At 32.2% G+C, this 23,532-nt stretch overlaps 2 protein-coding genes and 1 long non-coding RNA gene across 4 annotated transcripts in view; 1 reads left to right on the top strand and 2 right to left on the bottom strand.

Moving 5' to 3' along the window:
* Dcr-2 (Endoribonuclease Dcr-2) overlaps window positions 1-10,224 on the bottom strand; it is a 39,751-nt gene extending 29,527 nt beyond the window's left edge. For both annotated transcript variants that reach the window (XM_090109168.1, XM_090109169.1), the window contains exons 1-11: window positions 10,152-10,224; window positions 9,973-10,062; window positions 5,542-5,676; window positions 4,986-5,113; window positions 4,505-4,615; window positions 3,799-3,976; window positions 3,383-3,506; window positions 2,728-2,920; window positions 1,464-1,642; window positions 1,119-1,255; window positions 638-878 (exon numbers count right to left, since the gene is read on the bottom strand). In XM_090109168.1, the coding sequence (XP_089965294.1) occupies window positions 638-878; window positions 1,119-1,255; window positions 1,464-1,642; window positions 2,728-2,920; window positions 3,383-3,506; window positions 3,799-3,976; window positions 4,505-4,615; window positions 4,986-5,113; window positions 5,542-5,665 (1,415 nt within the window). In that variant the 5' untranslated portion in view covers window positions 5,666-5,676; window positions 9,973-10,062; window positions 10,152-10,224. The remainder of the gene's footprint in view (window positions 1-637; window positions 879-1,118; window positions 1,256-1,463; window positions 1,643-2,727; window positions 2,921-3,382; window positions 3,507-3,798; window positions 3,977-4,504; window positions 4,616-4,985; window positions 5,114-5,541; window positions 5,677-9,972; window positions 10,063-10,151) is intronic.
* LOC149902902 (uncharacterized) overlaps window positions 1-14,089 on the bottom strand; it is a 43,616-nt gene extending 29,527 nt beyond the window's left edge. The window contains exon 1 of the long non-coding RNA XR_016457442.1: window positions 14,047-14,089. This is a non-coding gene — a long non-coding RNA (uncharacterized LOC149902902). The remainder of the gene's footprint in view (window positions 1-14,046) is intronic.
* Window positions 14,090-15,486: 1,397 nt separating this feature from the next.
* On the top strand, window positions 15,487-22,430 carry LOC149902901 (PRADC1-like protein). Its single transcript, XM_090109493.1, has 5 exons — window positions 15,487-15,805; window positions 15,920-16,056; window positions 18,068-18,183; window positions 18,827-18,952; window positions 20,685-22,430. Exons 1-5 carry the CDS (start codon window positions 15,718-15,720, stop codon window positions 20,854-20,856), a joined length of 639 nt encoding a protein of 212 aa, XP_089965619.1. The 5' UTR covers window positions 15,487-15,717; the 3' UTR covers window positions 20,857-22,430.
* Window positions 22,431-23,532: the final 1,102 nt, after the last annotated feature.

The raw sequence follows: 23,532 nt of genomic DNA, 5'->3' as shown, positions 1-23,532 counted from the left end.
AATAAATAAATAATTATTAAAAAAAGTCAGTGTCAGTGTCAGAAGGGAAACTTGTTTTGACAAGATTTAGAGATAACAACATCGTCGCCTTACTCCATGACGTGACGGTATTGCCCTGACGCGACCTTGAAATTTTACTCTCAATGCGCCTTATAAAGGCGAAAGTTTGTAAGGATGTATGGATGTATGGATGTATGGATGTTTGTTACTCTTTCACGTAAAAACTACTGAACCGATTACAATGAAATTTAGCACACATATAGAGGGTAACTTGGATTAACACATAGGATAGTTTTTATCCCGGAAATCCCACGGGAACGGGAACTATGCGGGTTTTCCTTTGCAAACGCGGGCGAAGCCGCGGGCGGAAATCTAGTTATATCATAAAAATAATAAAGGTGTTTGTTTTCGAAGCGAAACCTTTGTAGGCGAAGGGTGAAATTTTACGGATAAAACGAAATAAAATTATCTAATTTTATCGTCACAAAAATTTGCAGGGTTTTTTTCTGCAGAGAAATAAATAAAAAAATTGTAATTATTTAGAAAAAGAAACAATGTTTTCAATTCATCCCTATCTCTTAGAACAAATACATCTATAAAAGATTAAAAATAGATAAAACACAGAACAATTGCTCACCAATTTTTGAATTTCAGCAATGCTTGGTGACTCATTTTCTTAGTGTAATACTGTTCACGAGTATTATTGTAAGGGTTCACATTAAATCCCACAACAAAGTCATGTTTCAAATGGCCAAACTCCTCTGGGTTAGCGTCGATCACATCGTTCAATAAATTATACAAAATCTTTGATGTAAATCTCTCTTGAGTAAAGATTATAGCCGATAGAGTTTTTTTAAACTTGTTAATTTTTAGTAAGACTGAAACAATGCAAGACAAGTGAGATAACAAGTTCTCAGAAAATATACAAATTATTCAACATTAAAAATTCATTCTAATCCAAAACTATTATTAACGATATTGATAGGACTATTTTTTTTAATTATTATTTCGTTCTCTCAAATAATACTATGGTATAATAGTCACATTATTAAACACGAATTATGGAATCAAGACTCACCCCAAATAAAAAATAAATTTAAGTTAACAACAATTTTTACCTCCATTTTTGTTCATAATAATTGGATTGTATTCCTTTAAAATATCTAATAAATAGTTGATTTTATCAGATGAATGAATTCTGATTTTATCATATCCTTTGTCATGCTGCATTGAATCCAATAGAACCATTCTTACTCTGTAATTAATTCATAGTATGTATTTATCAATTATTATTAGAAAAAATATTTTATATATCAGTCTTCTTTTCTTAAATAAACCATATTATAAAATAATATTATTATTTTAAGCAAATATTTATGACTTTAAATATACATTTATATCCTGTTTAGTGAAAACAACAAAAAAAACATATTATTAAAAAAAATACTTTTTAATGTACTCACTCTGTACAATGTGTAATAGTGAAGGCATATAACGTCATCTCTTCCTTGCTCGTGGCTACCCGTTTGAGTCTCTCTAGAAGCACAATATAAGCGAGCACACAAATTGTACCGCCATACGCACCCATTTCTTCTAGGTGATTTATCATAGACTGTACCATGTTCGAAACTTTTTTAATTATCTGTGAACATAAAAAAATCTTAATACTATTATAAAGGCGAAAGTTTGTAAGTATGGATGTATGGATGTTTGGATGTTTGTTACTCTTTCACGTAAAAACTACTGCCCCCCTAGACAAGTGGCTTTCTATTAGCGTAAAGTTCAATAGAATAGATTATGAATATATGAGATTGACGTTTGATTACGACGACGACGACGATTGATTACGTCAATCTCATACATTCATAATCTATTCTATTGAACTTTACGCTAATAGAAAGCCTTGTATAGGGGGGCTGAACCGATTACAATGAAATTAAGCACACACATAGAGGGTAACTTGGATTAAACACATGGGATAGGTTTTATCCCGGAAATCCCACGGGAACGGGAACTATGCGGGTTTTTCTTTGACAACGCGGGCGAAGCCGCGGGTGGAAAGCTAGTATACTATAATATGTAGCGGGTAATCTATTTATCGAATTTACTATCCGACTCTATAGGAAGTAAATAAGGGTAAATTTTTTGTCTTATTTTAGGGTCGCGAATACTAAATTTTAAAAGGGTGTACGCTACTCATGTGATTGTATGCCAAAAAATTTGGTTGTCTGTAAAGTCGGTTTACTGACGATAGTTGCACATGACAACGTCCGATTGTGCTTCTTTGTCGCTCGTTCCGCGCTCTCGCTCGCACTTCAAGCCTTACACGGAACGCCTCAGAGCGAGGTAACGCCGCATGCGTCATGTTTTTTCGTGCGTGCAGCCGGCTCATTCGAATTATAAGACGTTGGCACGTCAAAAATTAATAGTACATCAGTTCATAGTATAAAACAAATTCACTTTCTCTGTCCCTGTGTATGCTTATATCTTTGAAACTACGCAACGGATTTTGATGCTATTTTTTAATACATAGTGATTGAAGAGGAAGGTTTACATGTATAGTATCAGCATTGCACACGTGCGAAGCCGGGTGCGTTATATGTGTGTTTTAGATAAAGAAAAATAACGTTCCTTAATCCTTTGTCTGTCACAGCATGTGCTCAGTAGACCTCACTCACGATGCTCACTTAGACCTAAATACGTTACGTAAAATATTTAAAAAAATACCTTATTAGGATCGCTCGTTATATCCATTTGATCCTCACGCAATGTCATACATGAATTTTTAAGAATTTGAGGTAATTTGACGCTGCGTATCAAAATTATCAGCTCATTTAACATTGCCTTTGCATCTAAGACAGCTCTTGTAGAAGTAGGAGCTTTGTAATATACTATCTTCTCTTCCGGGTTTGTTGAATATCTGAAAAGTTGATATAATATTTGAATTAGAAAATTTTATAGGAACAGAAAAAATAAAGTAGTACTTGGTAGTAACTACTACAGTGATCTGTATTTATTCCTTCTAATAACTTCAATTACCTGTCAGCTTCTCACTTGTAAGCACGAAAAATGAAGAAAAAGCTGGTTTTTTTTTTAACTTTTCCTTGTATCAGAATACAATCATGCAATTATAATATACTAGCGGTCCACCCCGGCTTCACCCGTGGTACATATTTCGCAATAAAAGCCTATGTTCTTTCTCAGGGTCTAAAGATTGTTTGTGCCAAATTTCATCAAAATCGATCCAGTAGTTTATGCGTGAAAACCATACATACATACAAACCTTTCATCTTTATAATATTATTAGTATAGAAAAGAAATTGCCATATACAGTCACTTAATTATTATTAAATACAACAAAAAATAGGAAATAAAAACTTACTTTAAAACCTCTCCCATGTCATTTACAGTTGCGATTGTGGCATGGAATGTTGTTTCGAGGTCTTGTAGAGTTTTTTCAACTTTATTCAATGTGACATTGGAATTCAACAAAGTTGCTGTTAAACCTACAAGAATCAATTAATAAATGGATAAAAAATATACATGAAATAGAGAATGATTTTAATATTTAATGAAAATAACACGTTCTTAATAACATTGAATAAGAAAATGTATTTGCAGAAACAACAGATACGGTAACAAATCACGAAAAAGCGATATGGCCATATTTCATATAACCTTTGCACCCGCGCTTTCGCTCGCATTTTATGGTATTTTACTACTCTAAAGCTTAGGAACGGAGTAAAAAAAAAGAGATACACAGATGTACTTTCGCTTAACAATAGCAGAGATATTTACCTAGAATTCTCGGCTGTTCATTAGTAGGACAAGCTTCAAAATGCTTCATAATCTGTCGCATTGGGTGTCCTTCCACAGCATGATGGCATTCATCAAATATGATCAAGTTTATATCTTGGATCCTTATGTACTGATGCGTGAGCATATCATTCAATATTTGGGTGGTCATTACAATAACCTGTAACATATAAAAGTTCTAGAATAAAATAAAATTATGTCAGATTATACAACAAATTTTGGTAGAGTAGTAAGACAGGGATTCATTTTTTACCATAATAAATGTGCATTCACCAATTATTTTATAATCCCTACTATATTATAAATGCGAAAGTAACTCTGTCTGTTACGCTTTCCCGTTTAAACCTCTCAACCGATTTTGATGAAATTTGGCACAGACAATCTTTAGACCCTGAGAAAGAACATAGGCTACCTTTTATCAAAACACCACGCGGGCGGAAGCTAGTAGTAAATAAATTCTGAGTACCTTAAGGACAATAGTCAATAGAGTATAGCTAGTGATAGTGTCAAGTCATGACGATTTCGTAAAATTTCCACATTTTAATAATATTACTCATCGTGATATCGTGTGTATATTAACCCATTGAGCCCCAAGCGGCCCGATCGGTCCACAACACAATAGATTTTCTATTGTGTCTGTGGTTCCGGGGCCTGAGTTATTAAATTATAAATAAGTAATAAAACTCACATGATATTTGGAAAGTTCACTGTCCCATTTGGCTTTTTTCCAGAAATCCACCCTATCTTCACCACTATAGCCGCCCACTTCCAAAGGGCACATTCTTAGAATAACTACTTTCTGAAAAATAAAACAAGTCACATAAGTAAAACTCATAAGGCTCTCCTAGTAGATCTCTCCTCAAAAACATCTACTATAACTTGTAACAGTTACCAATGTTTATCAAGGTTCTTAAGTACAATGAATAAATTTGTACTATTATTATGAATGCATATTATAAAAGAAGAAGAAACCAACCCATGTCTGTACATTATTTTAAAGCTGAATGCAATAATAACTTTTCGTCTCTCTTTTACACATTGACTTGAAAAGCATAAGATTTTTTGGATAGGTGACTACCATCCCTCCCTATTATCCACAATAACTGAGAAACCCTGTATATACCCCACAAAGAAAAACACGAAAGAAGTTCTTCAAACATTTACAGTACCTGTTGGTTCACCAAGGGCACAGTGTTTACAAGAAAGAAAGTCCTTTTTCCTCCCTCACCCCATGGCTTTTTTAGGGCATTCATGAATCGTTTGATTAATTTCACAGCAATGAACGTTTTTCCAGATCCTGTTATAAAATAAGGACACTTTTATTTCATTAATAATATTAGAATTTGCTATGAGATTTTACCTATTTCTGCTAATAAATCTACTGTAATTAATACAAACATCCATCATGTGTTTACCTCTTAAGGTCACAGGGGAAAAATTAGGCACAGGTAGTTGATTAAATTTTTGAAGACTTGAATGTTCAATTAGGAATAATTTTTTTAATGTCCATGGCTCAAAAACTCACGCAATTCTATGATTTAAATGAAGAATTCTTCAACACTTTAAATATTCTTAAAATTTCATAATTTGTTATTTAAACTTTTATTTATAAACACAATTAAGAGTAGGTATATCTAGTATGGGATCACATTGTGCCGTGTGAGAAAAATGTCCTGAAACATATATTTACAGTATATATGGATTGCAATAGATTTTTATTATTACCTGTTGGCAAATGGATGATAGTATTCTTTTTAACTGCAATTTCTTCTAGTTGTGTTTGATACAGCCTAGGTAGCATCTCACTTGGGTCATCATCGTAGGAATCAATTTCATATTCTTTAGACATATCTTAAAGACCTTCAATATATTTCATAATTATTATATTAAAATATAAAAAAAGAAATGTTATATAGGTTTGTATATACAGGGTGAAAATTTTCATAGGTCCTGGAAGAAAAAAAATCACAAATTCACTTATATTGACCAGAAATAAATGCAGTTCTATTTATATTTCTAAACTAGCTGTGCCCGCGACTTCGTCCGCGTGGAATAGTGACTGCATAGTAGGTAGTTACTACTTAACTTTTATTGAATAAACACGTACTACCATAAATAATTAAACGAACTGTTAGTAAAATTTATTACTAAACTGAGCTAAAAAATAAAAATAAATTCCTTCCTTGTATGGATGTTTTTGACAATATATATAACCGTTTCTACGAAAAATCTATTTTTTCATTCGTTGATCTCAAAAATAAAAATTCCAATCACCAGAACGACAGGAAATTTTAATAATTTATTTTTAATTGTGTTTTGCACAATTTTGTTAAATTACGACTGGATGAAAATTTTGTTCGTGGTCGTCGTCGTCGTTGGTAAGGTGAACAAATCCTTATCAAAACATCATACGCTTTTAGACAATAATCATTAGTATCGATAGCGGATTCTATTCCTTTACGTTTTGACGTTTGTCTCAGCGCTCAGATCTTTCCTGTCTCACGCCGTAGTAACTAAACCGTTTAGACCGTGCAATAAAAATTAAATAAAAAAAAAACTCAACGCAACGAAGAAAAGTGCATAGAAAAAGGAAAAAATGTTGTGTGGTTTTATGAAACCACGGTAAAAGTGAAACTTAGGCACAAAATTATCGTATTTGTACGATAATGACTTCGATACTGCTTTATACCTACTCGGCAGCCGACCGTCACGCGACATGCACTACACAGACCAAAAAGTTTGAGACGATGTAATAAAAGTTTCACTAATTTTACAAACTTCCCGAAGATCTTTAAAAATAAATACCATTTTAAATATTTATAAAAATAAAAAAACAAAGTCATCGGGGCTGCCATACCATCATTATCATATCATATACAATTATATTTTTTTTATAATGGTACTTAATTTTAAAGATCATCGGGAAGTTTGTAAAATTATTATTTATTCCTTTTCCTTCGTTGCGTTGGGTTTTTCTTTTTAATTTTTAAATTTTTAACTTCGGTTTCTTATTTTCATGTGATATTTTCAAGTGAGCGAGACATTCCTACATCATATTGATATCTATAAGTTTGTTGCTCCTTGACATCTTTTAAGTTGGGCCGTAACCGTGCACAAATTGTAATGGATCACAGTGGCAAAAGAAGTGGTATCTTTAGGAAAAAAAATTGCCAAGAGCCAGGCCTATGTGGCTTTGAGTAGAGTTCAAAATTTCCAGGGTGTGGCTATCCTCTCGCTCCCATATCCCCCTCTTCTTTCACAGACTTTCAACCCTTCTCTTTCCACACCTAGTAAATGGCAGAACCGATTTTGATGTAAACCATATTATCTAATTATACCTATATGTACACGTCATATCCTGTCGTTTGATGCTCCATTTGGTTTATTTATCTAACCACTGTCACCCCTAAATGTAATAAACGGATGAACCGATTTCGATAAAACACGTTGCTCTTTTATATTTTGATATGCCGCTTGAGTATATTATTTGACCACATTCGATTATTGTTCATGCCCACTTTCACCGCTGTAATCTAATAAATGGATAAACCGAATTGGATAAAAATATAACTAATATTTTTTCCCACATTCCCACTTTTACCTCTATATACCTAGGTATAATAAATGGATGAACCGATTTTGATACACTTTATCTAAGAACCAGCGTCGGAAAATATGCTGCCTAACACGCATCTAATTCGTATTACCTGTTAGCGAGCTACGGTGGCACAAACAGACAAACATAGCGGTCAAACACTTATCACCCATCTTTTTGATGGTTAAAAATGGTTAAAAGGGGTTAAAAATATAATACGACATAATTTAAAGGACATTTTATGTATAAAATTTACCTAGAAGTAAGCATAATTCTAATTTGACCCCTTCCCCCCCTACTACCTCAGCTTACAGGAATAATTACTGTAGCGTATAACAGATAACTTACGTTTTATCGTACACTGTATAGTGTACAATAGAATGCCTTTGCAAATGTTCGCCGTGAATACTTAAATGGTCATAACTTTTTTATTTACAAACCGATTAACATGAAATAAACACTTAATGTTAAATGAAGATTACCACAATATATTAGAGAAAACCGCATCTAAATCGGATAAGCCGTTTCTGAGATTAGCGTGCACAAACATACAGACAAACAGACAAAAAAAACTATAACTACAGTTTTGGGTTTGAGATCAATTTAATAATAACCCCTGCTATTTTTTTTACATATTTTCATTGTACAGACATCACTTTTCTAGAATTTTATTATATGTATTGATGATTGATGATTGATGATTGACCACGCGCAAGGTTACTAATTTCCACTACATCCTCACGCAAATCGTCAATTTTTATGAACATTGAATCTGTAAATAAAAAAAAATCAAAAGATAAGTGTACCTAATTTTAATAAAAATAAATAAAGTTTTATCAAGAACTAAAGTGACCTTCTTTGGGCGTATAATATAGTCTTGTAAAAGTTATACATGATAAAAATAAAATTTCATCATTTTCTTATTTTGAAATAACTTTAACTAATTAAAAACTAATTATAATAAACAATAAATATAAAAGCTACAACTTACCTTTTGTGGGAACGCAAGAAGGCGAAAATTAAAAAAAAGCCGAAGATTTTTAAAAATGTAACCAATGAACACAATCACTGTTATCTACTATTACCCAAAGAGAATACAAATACTACGTCTATTACCTATATAACTGTAACTAACATCAAATAATAAACATCTACCCTCACTTATAAAAATTTAGTATATTCACATGAAATATAAGCGCACCTGAAATTTACTCTGGGAAGATATGAATTATTTATTTAACTTTAAAAAAAAAACAAACTCACCAACATCATAATATTTAAATTATGAATTTCCAAGGAGCTTTAATATTATGTAAATTGATTTAATTTTAATGAAATCTCATAGATGGCGCTGTTTTAAATTTGTCTTTATACTACTAAGATTCATTATACTGTTTCTCTGCCAAAATTACTTAAATGATGTAGTTTTTATAGTGTAAAGGTAGACAATAGCATGGCTTACTCAAAAACAACATTTAAACATGAGTCTTTATATTGTACGCTGTCGTAGTACACGGAATACGTAAGAAAAATAAAGGTTCACAGCTCCTCCCCCGAAGGTGATAGCATGATAATATGTATATAACAGCCTGACCCGACCTGTTAGTAATATTCATGCAAAATTTGAAGTAAATCCGTGCAGTACTTTCTGAGATTAGCCTGGACAAACATACAGACAAACAGACAAACAGACAAACCGACAAACAGACAAACAGACAAAAATTCTAAAAACTATGTTTTTGGCTTCTATATCGATTATAGATCATGGATTATGTATTCTTTTAAAAAAATATTCAATGTACAGTTTTGACTTTCCTACGATTTTATTATATGTATAGATAAAGGAAGGTTCCCTTTCAACAAAATTGGCTAACTTCAATATTAAAATTTTCTTAAAATTTATACTTTTCCTCCAGGACCCATAAAATTTTTCCACATGCATTAACAATAATAACATTTTGGCTCTAAGTAATTTATTATACATATTATCAATTAATTATTATGTCATATTATGATGAAACAGTTGTTTAATAATCTATTTAAGGTTCCAAATATTTTTAGGACTATGAAAAATCATAAATCCATATATGATTATGCATGCATTCAATTGTATTTTATTTCATTATAATATACCTAGTTAAATTCTCTTTGTCATAAGTTATGTACAAAAATAGAATAATATTATTTCTGTTGAAAAATGGTTCTGTACCTACCTTCACAATTATCTCTTCACACCTCTCTGTACCATGTTTTTGGCAAATAAATGTTATTTTATTTTATTTATATTTTATTCATAGGTACTTTCCTATTGGCTTAATAAATCAGGGTAAAACGGGTTATTTAAATAAGAAGCTTTGAACAAAATTTATACTTATCTCATATTATATTGAAATATGTTTCAAAATAAAATAAGTTGAGTTTAAATAAAACAAATTTTAAAGTACCTAATAAAAAGTTATAACAACAAATATAATTTTTTCGCCTATTTCATATTTTTTTGCAGTGTTGTAAAAATATATAATAATATTATGTGCAACTTAAATATGTATTGTAATACTTACTGATGCAACTACCAACTTCTCTTTCTCAATGAGACCAATTTCTCCTTCACTCAATAGAGGGGCTCCGACAATGTCTAGTGTAATGTGGGGCTGGGAAAGTCAGGACAAGTCAAAGAGTATAATGTCTAATAGGACAAGTTCCTATCCTACTTGTAAATTGTAATAATGTAACTACCTACTTGTAAATGTTTTCAATTTTTGTTATCAAACTTCCGCCGGCCCTTCCACCAATCGGCAATCTACACACTTGTCACTTACACAGCCAATCTACTGACAGTCATCATATCAAAGCATGACATTTGACCTTTTGACCAATTTCAATAACGTTTGGTTTTACGAATAAGAACAAAAGTGTATTTTTTACATAAACTTTTCATTATTTCTATAACAAATATTATTAGATATTTAATCGATTATGACTTTAAACTTTACAATCTGCAATTTTAATAATATATATCAGATCTTAACAATTTTTCAAACAGTTTATCCTTCATAATGGCACTTGTTATTACGTAAAATGGATAAAAGTAGCAGTATGCCAATAGAAAAAAACTAAATATCTTGTTGTCGACATACCATTAGGTAAAAGCCCGTCTATAAACAATACATTGCTTACGTGTCAGCTTTTAATTGACGCTTTCGAATTCGCGTATAGGAGCTACCAACGTTGACAAGAGAGAATTTTAGTATAGTTGGTTCTTTGATATACTGTTCCTCTTGCTATTTCGGTTATGCTGGCCATACACCATACTTCCTATCGTCCATTCGGCATGACGCTACCGATTGGATCAGTTAGAACTGACCATGTGTGGGAGTGGATTGGCATTATTTGGCATGATAGTTATACTTGACGGAACAATCGAATTTCGATTCTTTTGGCTTGATCATGGCGATTGGATCATGTCTATTGGACCGTGTATGGCGGTATGCGATCGTCTCTTCAGTCTGGTCAATTTTCTGGTCATTTTTCGTCCAAGCTGAAGCATAGGCGCTTCGCTCGCTTGGTGGATAAATATGAAAGTATATGGATGTTTAGATGTCAACGGTTACGGATTTGAATAAGATTTGTTTGGGAGATAGATGAAGTACCAGATTACTTAACACATTGGGTACTTCTCATTAAATAGGTACATATATATAACAACAATCTTCCCGGCATATAATCCTTTTTTTGTTTCATTTTTACGAATAAAACGCCCAAAATGGCTAAAACATCGTCGTCTGTCACCGGTGACGCCATGGCTTCAACTGAACGTTGCTGCCGATTGGACAATTCAAACGTTGTGTCATGTGTGTGTGGTCTCTATGGACAAACTGCAGATTGGATCAAGCTACAGCGTCATGCCGATTGGACGATAGAAAGTATGGTGTATGGTCAGCATTAGAGTCCGGGCTGTCTGGCTGGTCGCAGTGGTTGCGTTTAGTAGTGCGCATCTTATCTGCACAGAATAATTTCCTTAATTTTAAGTCATTTTTTAACGCGTAATTTTTAATCTTTTGCCTGATAGATCCATCAGACATAATTGCACGCCTCATAAGCGAAGCGTTGAGGTGGGTACTACTGTCACTTCGCGCAAAACATCTGATTTTTCAAACTTAAATTAATGTCTTTATGTATCATACATTGCACTTGTAAGATAATACATACACACACATATTAAGAAAAAACACTATTTTTAACGTTCATGATATTTTTGATGTCATTTTTGTTATTTAAACTAGTTAAAAAACAGTTTAAAAAAGTTCTGTCTTGGACGTCCGTGTGTCTGTATGTGCGGATCCTTTTTCTTGTTAACACGATAGCGACCGAAATACTTTACTAATCGAGTCTTTTTTTTTTCTCTTACGCTTGAGTATGCTCAGGAATAGAACCCTTTCATTTTTCAGGGTCTGATTCGATGTGGTTTAATTGTTATTAAATAAACAAAAATAATAATTAATAAATATTTATTAAAAAAAAATTATGAGGCGTGCACTTTTGGATTTTCCAAATTTTTTTTTATTGCAAGACGTTTTTTTCGTTGTTAAATAGGTGCCAGACGCAATTTTTTATTTCGCTTTTATAAAAAATTCAAATTATTTTAGTATGTCTGTAATTTTCATATTATGTTCTTTAAACATAATATAATCTAAAATTAATTAGCCAGACGCTAATTCGATTGTTAAGTATTAAATAATGTGTATAAATAAATAAAAGTAATGAAGCATGCAGCTCATCAGCTAGTGTATTTTAATTATGCGACAGGAAATAATTGCAAGAATACAATATTATTTACACTTGTTCTTATAAATAAAAGTTAAAATGAAAAAAAAAACATAAAAGTTAAAAATAAATTAAAATTACGGTATACATTCAGACTGAAGAGTTTTTGAAATTGGAAGCTTGAGACAACTAAAAAATTAGTTTCAATATTGATGTACACACATACACACACACAAACACACACACACACACACACACACCACACACGACACACACACACACACGCATGTTTAAGTTTGTATTGAATTTAACTAAAGTAGTTTGCATGAATTTATATAGGTATACTAGCAGTCCGCCCCGATTTCGCCCGTGGTACCTACATGTTTAAACTACCTATCCTATCTCTCAAGTTGGATCGAACTGCACATGGTATGCGAATTTTATTATAAGATATCGGTTAAGTGGTTTAGGAGTCCATTGAGGACAACATCCATTAAATAGCGGAGAAGTACTGTTATTTTTGAGGTTTCTAATGTGATGTCGTAAATAACTACATTTTTTCCGCTTACATTGCAAACGCAGGCTGAAACGCAGGCCCTACGAGTTTCATCAAAATAATGTACTAAGTATTGTACACATCCAAAGTCCGTGATGGTATAAAATGTCTATCTCTTATGGATAACCCCATAGAAATCTAAATAACAAGACACATAGAAGTGCTATAATGTCATAATTCGTATGAAAACCGCTGTCGCCAAAATCAACACATTCAACCGAAAGCTAAGCAGTACACACAAGTAAACTATGCCTTTTATTGGACAGCTTGATTTTAGTGAAAACTAACTCATCTATTAAATTAAGCTTTTGAATATGTATCCTAACGCACGAATTTACGGTTTATTTTAGAATAACATCCCTAAGTATATGAGACTTTTTGCTCCAATACGAAAAAACGTGATAATAAGAATGGTCGACTGTGTCATTCATTGTTATTTCGATTACTATGGTGACACTCGTAATACTTGTAAATAATTTGGAAAATCCAAAAGTGCACGCCTCATAATTTTTTTTTTAAAAATATTTATTAATTATTATTTTTGTTTATTTAATAACAATTAAACCACATCGAATCAGACCCTGAAAAATGAAAGGGTTCTATTCCTGAGCATACTCAAGCGTAAGAGAAAAAAAAAGACTCGATTAGTAAAGTATTTCGGTCGCTATCGTGTTAACAAGAAAAAGGATCCGCACATACAGACACACGGACGTCCAAGACAGAACTTTTTTAAACTGTTTTTTAACTAGTTTAAATAACAAAAATGACATCAAAAATATCATGAACGTTAAAAATAGTGTTTTTTCTTAATATGTGTGTGTATGTATTATCTTACAAGTGCAATGTATGATACATAAAGACATTAATTTAAGTTTGAAAAATCAGATGTTTTGCGCGAAGTGACAGTAGTACCCACCTCAACGCTTCGCTTATGAGGCGTGCAATATTCTATAATTTTAAGGAAAAACGGCATTATTTCTAAAAAAAATATTTTCCGATGAAATATTATTCCTTTATAAGTATAATTACAACTTGTGGAAGAATTTCCGCAATGGGAATTGCTGAAACACACCATGTATACACTCATAGGTCTCCAGAGCAACTGAACAGTGACGAATGCACTGGTGATGTGCAAATCACCTGAGTGGCGACAAGGTCACGCACGCTTACGACTTCTAGTGTCTTGTTATTTACATTTCTATGGATAACCCACAATAACTTTTTTTTGTCATTTACTTTTTACGACAAATAATAGCTAATTTTCGAAGCCATTTTAACCAATACATACAGCATAAATCCTTAACCAATAAAATACCTTGAATACATTGTTCATTTAATATAGATCTATATGGCCCTTTACACCGTATGATTTAAGTGAATATTTTCTGTAATATTTTCGAAGATATTACAGATTTATGGATATGGAGGATATATATATGGAGTTTCTTGCCGGTTCTTCTCCGTAGATACTGCTTTCGGAATCGGTGGTAAGTTTTAAAATATGTAATGACGTTTCAAAAGTGTTATAAAAGTTCTATAAGAAGTCTAATTGAATAAATAAATGTTTGAGTTTGAGTTTGAAAAATTGCGGGACGTAACGTTTGCGGCGGTACCGGCCGGGCCGGCGCGGCCGCCCGGCTATATATTTTATACCTGTGCGAAGCCGGAGCGGGCCGCTATGTTTTTTAAACAACGTTCACAGTTTTTCTGTAGTGTATTTAGTATCAACATTGCGAACCCGTGCGAAGCCAGGGCGGCTCGCTAGTTAAGTAATAAAAAAAATTGTTTTGTATAGAAGATTGTTGATGTACCCTAATACATAGTTTATTTTTTAGCCTAAGGAATAAAATGTACCATGGAAGGTACTTGTTCCCACAACACAGGGAATCGTAGAGTAGGAACAATTCAATTTCTATGCCTCTTATATTTTCGAAAAAAAAAAGTTATCGTTTATTGTTATTTAATTTTCACGGCCGACCCTTTCTATCTCTCTTGCACTTTAAACTATCTCTCCATGAGCTCTCGATATACACAATCATCAAATTGTGATGCTTACCTACTTTCACTACGTTATTATTTGTACATATTTAATACTTAACAATCGAATTAGCGTCTGGCTAATTAATTTTAGATTATATTATGTTTGAAGAACATAACTAATATGAAAATTACAGACATTCTAAAATAATTTGAATTTTTTATAAAAACGAAATAAAAAATTGCGCATGGCACCTATTTAACAACGAAAAACACGTCTTGCAATAAAAAAATTATGTCTTATGGATAGATCTGAAGGCAAAAGATTAAAAATTACGCGTTAAAAAATGACTTTAAATTAAGAATATTTTCCTGTGCAGATAAGATGCGCACTACTAAGCGCAACCACTGCGGCCAGCCAGACAGCCCGGACTCTAACCGAAATAGCAAGAGGAACAGTATATCAAAAAACCAACTATACTAAAATGACTTTTTTTTAAACGTTGCTAGCTGCCGTACCATTCTTTCGAAGTCGAAGTTGATTCTAAGATGTTATATCTTTTTACATTGCAAAAAGAAGTGTTATCAATTCCCCGTTTTCCAATTACAAAGCATAATGCGACTCAGTGCCGCACAATGCCGTATTATGCTGATGCTTAATTGGAACATGAAACGCACCAGCAGGTTGCGCTAAATAATAATTGACTTGACAGTGACAACTTACTTGCTCTGTGGTGACAACATGTCTTTTGTCAATACTCAATTCATCAATTGGCATTTGTTAGATAAAAAATTGAAATTAATAATAATTTTTATCGCGGTCGAACGTTAATAAATATTGATTTTATGAGAAATGCGAGCTTTCAAAATGAAAATAATAATTAAAATGAGTAGTTAAATCTGAAGCGTGAGAGTGTTCGACAATAAGTCTTCTATGATGGTCTTTGTCTTCTTTTTACAAATTTAGCAATTTTCCGAGCGCATATTAGGTTATTATACGTATATTATTATGTTTTCTATTAAGTTTAAAAATTTATCATATGTAGTGCTCTTTACTAGTTTGTTTTTTTCGTTTTTAGGGGAAGTTTCTCCAGGAGGTGAGATTTTTAAATGTTTATTTTGAATTATCAATACATACACTGCAGCAAAGAGAATAATCTTATATTATGTATTGTTAAATTATGTCTAATGTCAGTCATTATTATTTTCAGCTAATGATTTGCACTTTCACGATGGTTCAACATCAGCCGACGTTATCGGGGGTGATGTGTTTTTTGAAATCTTGGAGCCTCCTGAATTGAGATACTCTTATCGTATAAGACCTGCCAAAGACTTTGGTGGCACATTTGTAAGTATTAAGCAATAATTGTTGAAAACTAATGTAATCTGGTAAAACCACCATCATTCCCCAGGGATCAAATTTATTTTGTTTCTTTTAGCATAAAAATTTAAAATATCTATTACCCTGTTCATAATGTTTACCTTAACCCTAGATCACTAACCTTATTTTTCACCGTTTAATACTAACCTTCGTCGCTTCGACTACGCTTTTTATTGGAGGGGATTAAGGGGTTTAATTAAAACAATATATTTGTAGTTATGTTTTTATTTTAAGGACAATGTATTAAATTATTAATCTACATATAAAAATATTGAAATACTTATATTACCATATTTTTTATTCAAACAGTCATCAAAATGAGATCATAGTTTACATGCTTTATGAAAGTTCTAAAAATTTTTGAAAAATTTGTACACATAATATATACCACTAAATTGCTCGAAATAAACTTTTAATTGTAAAAATAATATCTGAAAAATTAATAAAAAATATAATTTTGATAATAGCTTAGGATCTAAAACATTTGTGACACACATCAAGTTTGTGTTCCGCACACAACGATTTTTTGCACTTAGTGCACCTATTTTTAGTCTACCTTTGCTTTACGGTGGGAGTTGGGACATATAGCATATTTATGTTTCTTTTATTTTGCTGTGGAGGGACATAAGCATCATTACTTTGCTCAGTCTCATTTATAACATTAATATTACTTCTATCTGGCATGTTTAAAATTTATGTGATTGAGTCCCGCAGAGTATCAGTAATGTCATCAGTAATTATACCTGAAAAACATGGAAGAGGATCTAAAATATCTTGAAAAAACCGTACAGGCCCTCGTGTTATGTTTCTATGTTCCTTGAAGGCCTTCTGCTTTGTGACCTTGACTATTGTGGTGACCATATGTGTTTATCTTTCCCAAGAAGAATGGTACGTGATGGTCTTATAATTAAATCACTTGGGTCAGCTGAAGTGCTACGTTTTTCGTCTTCAATGTCACGTTGGCAGATGTATTACTACATGCCTCATAATCTTGATCTGGAAATTTCTCTTTATTTACAATAGAAACTTCATCATCACCCACTCCATTTCATGCCTCATCAGCCTCAAAATGGTCTTCAGGCTCTCTCGCAGATGAATTTTCCTCAACGCTTTCGACTTCTAATAATAACACATAAATCGTATCTAAAAAATAAAATAATAGGCACCATTATAAAAGATAAAATAACGTAAAAAAAAAAAAAACTAAATAGTACGAAAAGTTACGTTAATACTAACCTTCGTCGATGTGACGAGCCATGGTTACTGGTACAGCGCGTGTGCGCCTTCCACACACAAAGCACTACCGTCCATCGCAAGAGCAATGGGTCGGCTGAGATTAGCTGAAGTTAGAAAACCATTCGGTCGCGCGCGTAAAAGTTATAGCGATTTTTTTGGTGACGCGTCGTCGAATCGACGAAGGGTAGTAATCTAGGGTTAAAAATACTGATTCATATAATATTTCATTGCAATGGGTTGTGGGCGTAGGAGAAAAACCAAAAATAGTTTATTATTATTATTTTGACCGCCTCCTTGGTACAGTGGTTGATGCGTGAGCATAGAACCGAGGGTTCCTGGGTTCGATTCCTGGTGGGATTCAAAAATGTCTCGTTCTGGCAGGACACAGAAGGCTGATCACCTACTTGTTTCTAAAGAAAATCAATCAGTGAAACAGATGTATGCATAATGCATTTGCCTCTTACCCCACTTGGGGACATGGGACTTCACTAAATTATTATTAGGTCATTCAGAATCCAGGTCCAGTTGTATTTGTGTATATTTATAACAAACAATTACTTTCAGAACATCAAAGAAAGTGAATTTGAAATATTTTGTCAGGCATATATAGTATATGCAATACATAATATATTACATTCAAACAAAAATAGAGATACTCTTTCTTAATAAAATATCAAATATGAATCAATCTATTTTATATAAAGTACTGTATCAAACTTTTAAATAGCTTTATTAATTACAGAATTCGACCTTCCGCATGGAAAAAGCAAGACTTGTCCCAACAGATCCTATTAATAGTTGTTCTGATATTTCAAACTATGAAGAGGTTGATGGTAATATCGCACTCGCAGAAAGGGGGTAAGCAACATTTACTTGATAAGCATATCTTAATACTATTATATATTATTATAAAGGCAAAAGTTTGTAAGTATGGATGTATGGATGTTTGTTACTCTTTCACGTAAAAACTACTGAACCGATTACAATGAAATTTAGCACACATATAGAGGGTAACTTGGATTAACACATAGGATAGGTTTTATCCCGGAAATCCCACGGGAACGGGAATTATGCGGGTTTTCCTTTGAAAACGCGGGCGAAGCCGCGGGCGGAAATCTAGTAAGAACATGACACAGAAATTAATGAATGATAGCCCATTTATTGAGGCTATATGCTATAAATCATCATGCTAAGACCAACAGGAGCCGAGCACTGTGGAAAAAACCGCAGGGCACAGCCAGTATCTGCTAATCAGCAGAATGCTTTGTATAGTAATAATTTTACGAAAGATAAGCTGTAAAAATTTTTAATTACCTACATAATTTATAAGTCTGTATATTTTTTATTTTCATGTAATACTTTATTGGTGTATATTATAAAACATCATCAAGATATTTTACAAATTATCAGACATTTCAAATCTTTGCTTTTGCTTCTTAGCTTTAAACCTATTTAACATCAATTGTATTGTGCATTACCTTATTTCTATAATCTATTTCAGGGATTGTTCATTTGTATTCAAAACAGCTATTGCTCAAATTGCGGGAGCGAGGGCCATTATTATCACTGAATCAATCCATCGATGGGATGACTCATTGGATCATTTAATAGAAATGGTGGATGATAAGTAAGCAATCTTTTTTCCAATTTGTAAATGTTAAAAAAAATTGTATATGAGTTTATGTAATATAGGTTGTATATAATATGATTAACCAACTTACCAAATAGGAGGAGGATTCTTAATTAGACCATATTTCTATGTACATAGTATAAAGGGTGTAATTGTTTTGTGTGCATAGGCGGTTATTTCATCACTATTACAGATATCTAAAAACTTGAAACTGATATCGATATATCTTTTGATTCGAATAACTTTTTAAAGATAAACTAGAAATATCCAAAAATTTTACATTAAACTCTTCCATTCCATTTCCAAAGTGTCTATTGAGTTTTGTCATTATTATATCGGGATATTAAGGAGGCTGTACACTGCTCTTAAACAATAAAATATGTTTGACAAATTAAATGTACATTCATATAAAGTTATCGTGAATAGAGCACATTAGTCATATAAAACACTTTAGGATCACTGATTTCAATTAATATTCTAAATTGCTAATCATACTAACATTATGGTGCTTGGTTTGATTAATTCTAAGCACTTCCAGAGCTTTCATTTTGTGTATATTTTGAGCTACTTGTAAATATCTCACTCCATTTTCTATGTCGAACGAGTTATCATGTTTAATAAGATGTCCAGCGAATCTGGAAACTGATTTTGTCTACTTTCTACAGCTGGTAATATATTTTTAAATTGTATTTTATATATTATATTTTAATATTATGCATGTTTATATATTCCTTGTTGTCATTGAATTCCTAAATGGCTTCACCGATTTTAATGAAGTTTTTGTGTCTATAGGAGAATTTAGTGTATAGATTTACAATTCAAAGGTGAAGGAAGCCGCAGGTAAAAGCTAGTAAACTATTTATACAGGGTGTCCCACTGTTGGTATACTAAGCTCAAAGGAGGTTATAGTTTTGCATAAGCTGAGTACATTAAAAATACTTATAAAATTCCAGACCCATTTTTTTTTCAAATAGATGAATTCTTAAAACTCTATGTGTACACCCAAAACAAGCAACCCGCCCAGCTTTACCACCAGCACGTGAGCTATCGTTTAAGATTATGTTTTCATAGACACAATGCTCACATTAGAGAAGCGGTATATGAAGAAAACATGGATTTTCAGGAAAAATTTAGCAAAAAATTTTTGACGTAATTTTGTTGTTTAAGTATTTTTTACTTTATCAGTGTATGCAAAACTACAAGTTCCTTCGCGCTTAGTATACCAATAGTGGGACACCCTGTATATACATAATATCCACTTAGTGCGTGCTAATGTTATTCATGCTAGTTCAAGCCATTTAGAAGTGCTTTTGCTATACACATACCTTTGAAATAATCACAATTCCATAAAGAATTCGAAACCATCAAAAATATTGCTACTAAAAAGTATAATATAAAAGTTGTTTATTTAAACACGCTAATCTCAGGAACTACTGGTCCGATTTGAAAAATTCTTTCAGTGTTAGGTAGCCCATTTATCAACGAAGGCTATATTGGTGCGGGTAAAACCGCAGGGCACAGCTAGTTTTAAATAACTGTAAAAATGAACCGACCATTTTGTAATTGACAAAACTTCTACTGTAATTTTTGTATACTAAAACAATCTCTTATCATTTCAATACAAAATCTTATACAAAAATTATAAAAAATCAATATAGCAACAGGTTCAACTGAATATAATAGCTTAATAGTGATTAACGCCCCTAAAATAAAATTTTAATGTTTCCAGAATGCAGATAGATGTGAATATACCATCCGCTTTCTTATTGGGAAGAAATGGAGCCACAATCATAAGAACCCTCAAGAAGTTACATTTACAATATGCAATTATAAATATTCCAGTGAATATGACATATATCCCTATCAATAAAATGAATCAACCTCCTTGGATAACATGGTAAAAAGTACAATATTGTAATAAATTTTAAATGTACTGTATACATAGTAAACCCTACGTAATATTTATTTAAATTCTGGGACTAAATCATTGATTTACTACTACAGTAGAAATAGTGCGTATAAAGCAGCATTACCAATCTTCTACTATAGTAGAGCCATTTTAGTAGGCAACATATTTTGACAGTCCAACAAAATTCAAGAATGTAACCTAGTAATGACGACATAGAATAACATGATATTTCGTTTTGTTAGAACTGCCCATTTGCTTGACTTGTTTCAATTACGAATACATATTTATATTAATAATGACCGATACAAGTAATTTTAACCCATTGACCACCGAGCGGCCCGATCGGGCCGAGACACAATAGATTTTCTATTGTGTCTGTGATCCGAGGACTGACGGATTAAGATTTCATTTTACTGATAAACCATTTAAAACATAATAAACAATTTCTCTGTACTATTTAAAAGGACATGTCGCAGTTCAGATTATCTGGTACCCTACTCTAGTAGTAAATCATAGTTTTGAATACTCAATCTGTTTTTATGTTTTATATTGTCCAACGGTGTTCATATCGATTTAGTTTTGTATGTGAAAATTCATTCAAATTCAAATTCAAATGATTTATTGTGTGTATCAATAGTATACATAGGACTTTGACCAAAAAATTCTAAAATGTTCAACCATACTCCTGAAACACAGCGAAAGCTATATTAGGAGTCTGGGGTCCTCTTTTTTGTGTAATGTATTTTGGTTCAATAAATGATTTTTATTTTATTTTATTTTATACTGATTGAATGTAGCATGTGGTATATTCATAGTTTGTAGGACTTGATATACCTACTTACTGTAAATATTTATTTCCTTATGGGCCGATTTTTCAATGCTTCATAAAATTTCAGAATTGTAAAAATGTCTACCATGTCTACAATTATTACGATTATTTTATGTGCATACGCGAATTGTAACAAAATCACTTAATCGAAACATTTGTTATTATCATTTTGGCTCAATAAATAAATAGAATTATTTATACTACACACTAGTTTTAGCGTATAGTTTGAGTAACTGACACTAAGCTGCATCCAAAGCTGTAAATAAAGAAGTTTCGTAATAATACAATGTATAAAGCTCAATAGAAAGTTAAGTAAATGCAGTGGTTTATTATTGTTATTTCTAGCATCTGTTTGTCCTTATCTGTTGGTATGTATTAAAAGGTTTTTCTGTAATTAGTAAAGTCTCGATTAGTTTTGGATTTACTTGAATATTCATAATAATTTAGATATTCTTACCTTCCCCTTAAAATCCTATAAGAATACAGTATATAGTCTTTAAAATAAAATATTGCAAATTTTTGGCAATTAAGCAATAAACAGGTGTTCAATAATGTACATTTGCTTCTGGGAATGGGTCCCCTAGAAATGCTAGTCCATCATAGTTCAATACATATATTATTATGATATAATAGATCTTCGAGTTACCATAAGGTACGCGTTATGTTCTAGCGTAGCAATTGTACATTCCTATTGTTTAAAACGTTGATAATGTATGAAATAAACGATTTTTAAAAATTGATTGTGTTTTAATAAACTTCCTTTTACAAGAATAGCGTCTATAGGAGACGCTGCTGTTCTTTTTTTTGGGAAGGGTTAATAAATTTATTTTTAGCTGGTAACATGTTCTTACATACGATATTCTAGTGGGCATGCCGTGCCGTAAGTAATAAATATTTAAAATTATTTTGAATTTGTACATTAGACTTTATTGCACAAACTCAAACTCAAACTCAAACATTTATTTATTCAATTAGACTTCTTAAAGAAGCACTTTTGAAACGTCATTACATATTTTAAAATTTACCACCGATTCGGAAAGCAGTATCTACGGAGAAGAACCGGCAAGAAACTCCATAGTTGCTCTTTTAAATCATGTCAGTTTTACAATTTTACAAAATACATATGTAACAACATATAAGTATTGTAATAACATGCCAAAGAACTGTCCTGTGGTTTTTACGCGACAACCCTCCATGGGTTTTTATCGTCCATATATTCCTGAATACTGTAGTACGCTCTCTGAACTAGTACATTTTTTATATAAGTTTTAAATTTAGAACTACTAAACTCTTTAATATTATGAGGAATTCTATTGTAAAAGCGTATACCTTGACCCATAAATGAATTTTTAACTTTAGCTAATCGGAAAAATGGCATTTCAATTCTATTTCTGTTCCTTGTGCCATAACAGTGTCTATCTCCCACTCTTGTGTGTAAGTCGGCGTTTTTGTGTACATGCAAAATATTATTAAATATATACTGTGATGGTACAGTAAGGATACCAGTATTCTTAAAGAGATCTCTTAGTGAGTCCCGAGCACGTAAATTATATATAGAACGAATGGCTCTTTTCTGTAAGATAAATATAGTTTCTATATCTGCTGCCCTGCCCCATAGTAGAATTCCATAGGACATAATACTATGAAAGTAGCTGAAATAAACCAATCTAGCTGTATCTTCATCGGTGAGATGCCTTACCTTTCGGACTGCATATGCTGCTGAACTGAGCTTACCTGCAGCGGTGTTGACATGGGCTCCCCACTGTAGTTTCTCGTCCAATGTTAACCCAAGAAATACAGTCGATTCTGTAGGGTGTAATACCTCCCCGTTCAAGGTAA

This window comes from Colias eurytheme, chromosome 14 (genome assembly GCF_061535395.1).
Source record: "Colias eurytheme isolate Ceu_HAF_F1 chromosome 14, ilColEury1 Martin Lab GWU primary, whole genome shotgun sequence".
NCBI classification, from domain to species: Eukaryota; Metazoa; Arthropoda; class Insecta; order Lepidoptera; family Pieridae; genus Colias; species Colias eurytheme.
The sequence above is the reverse complement of the archived record's forward strand: the minus strand, read 5'-3'. Positions and strand labels throughout refer to the sequence as shown.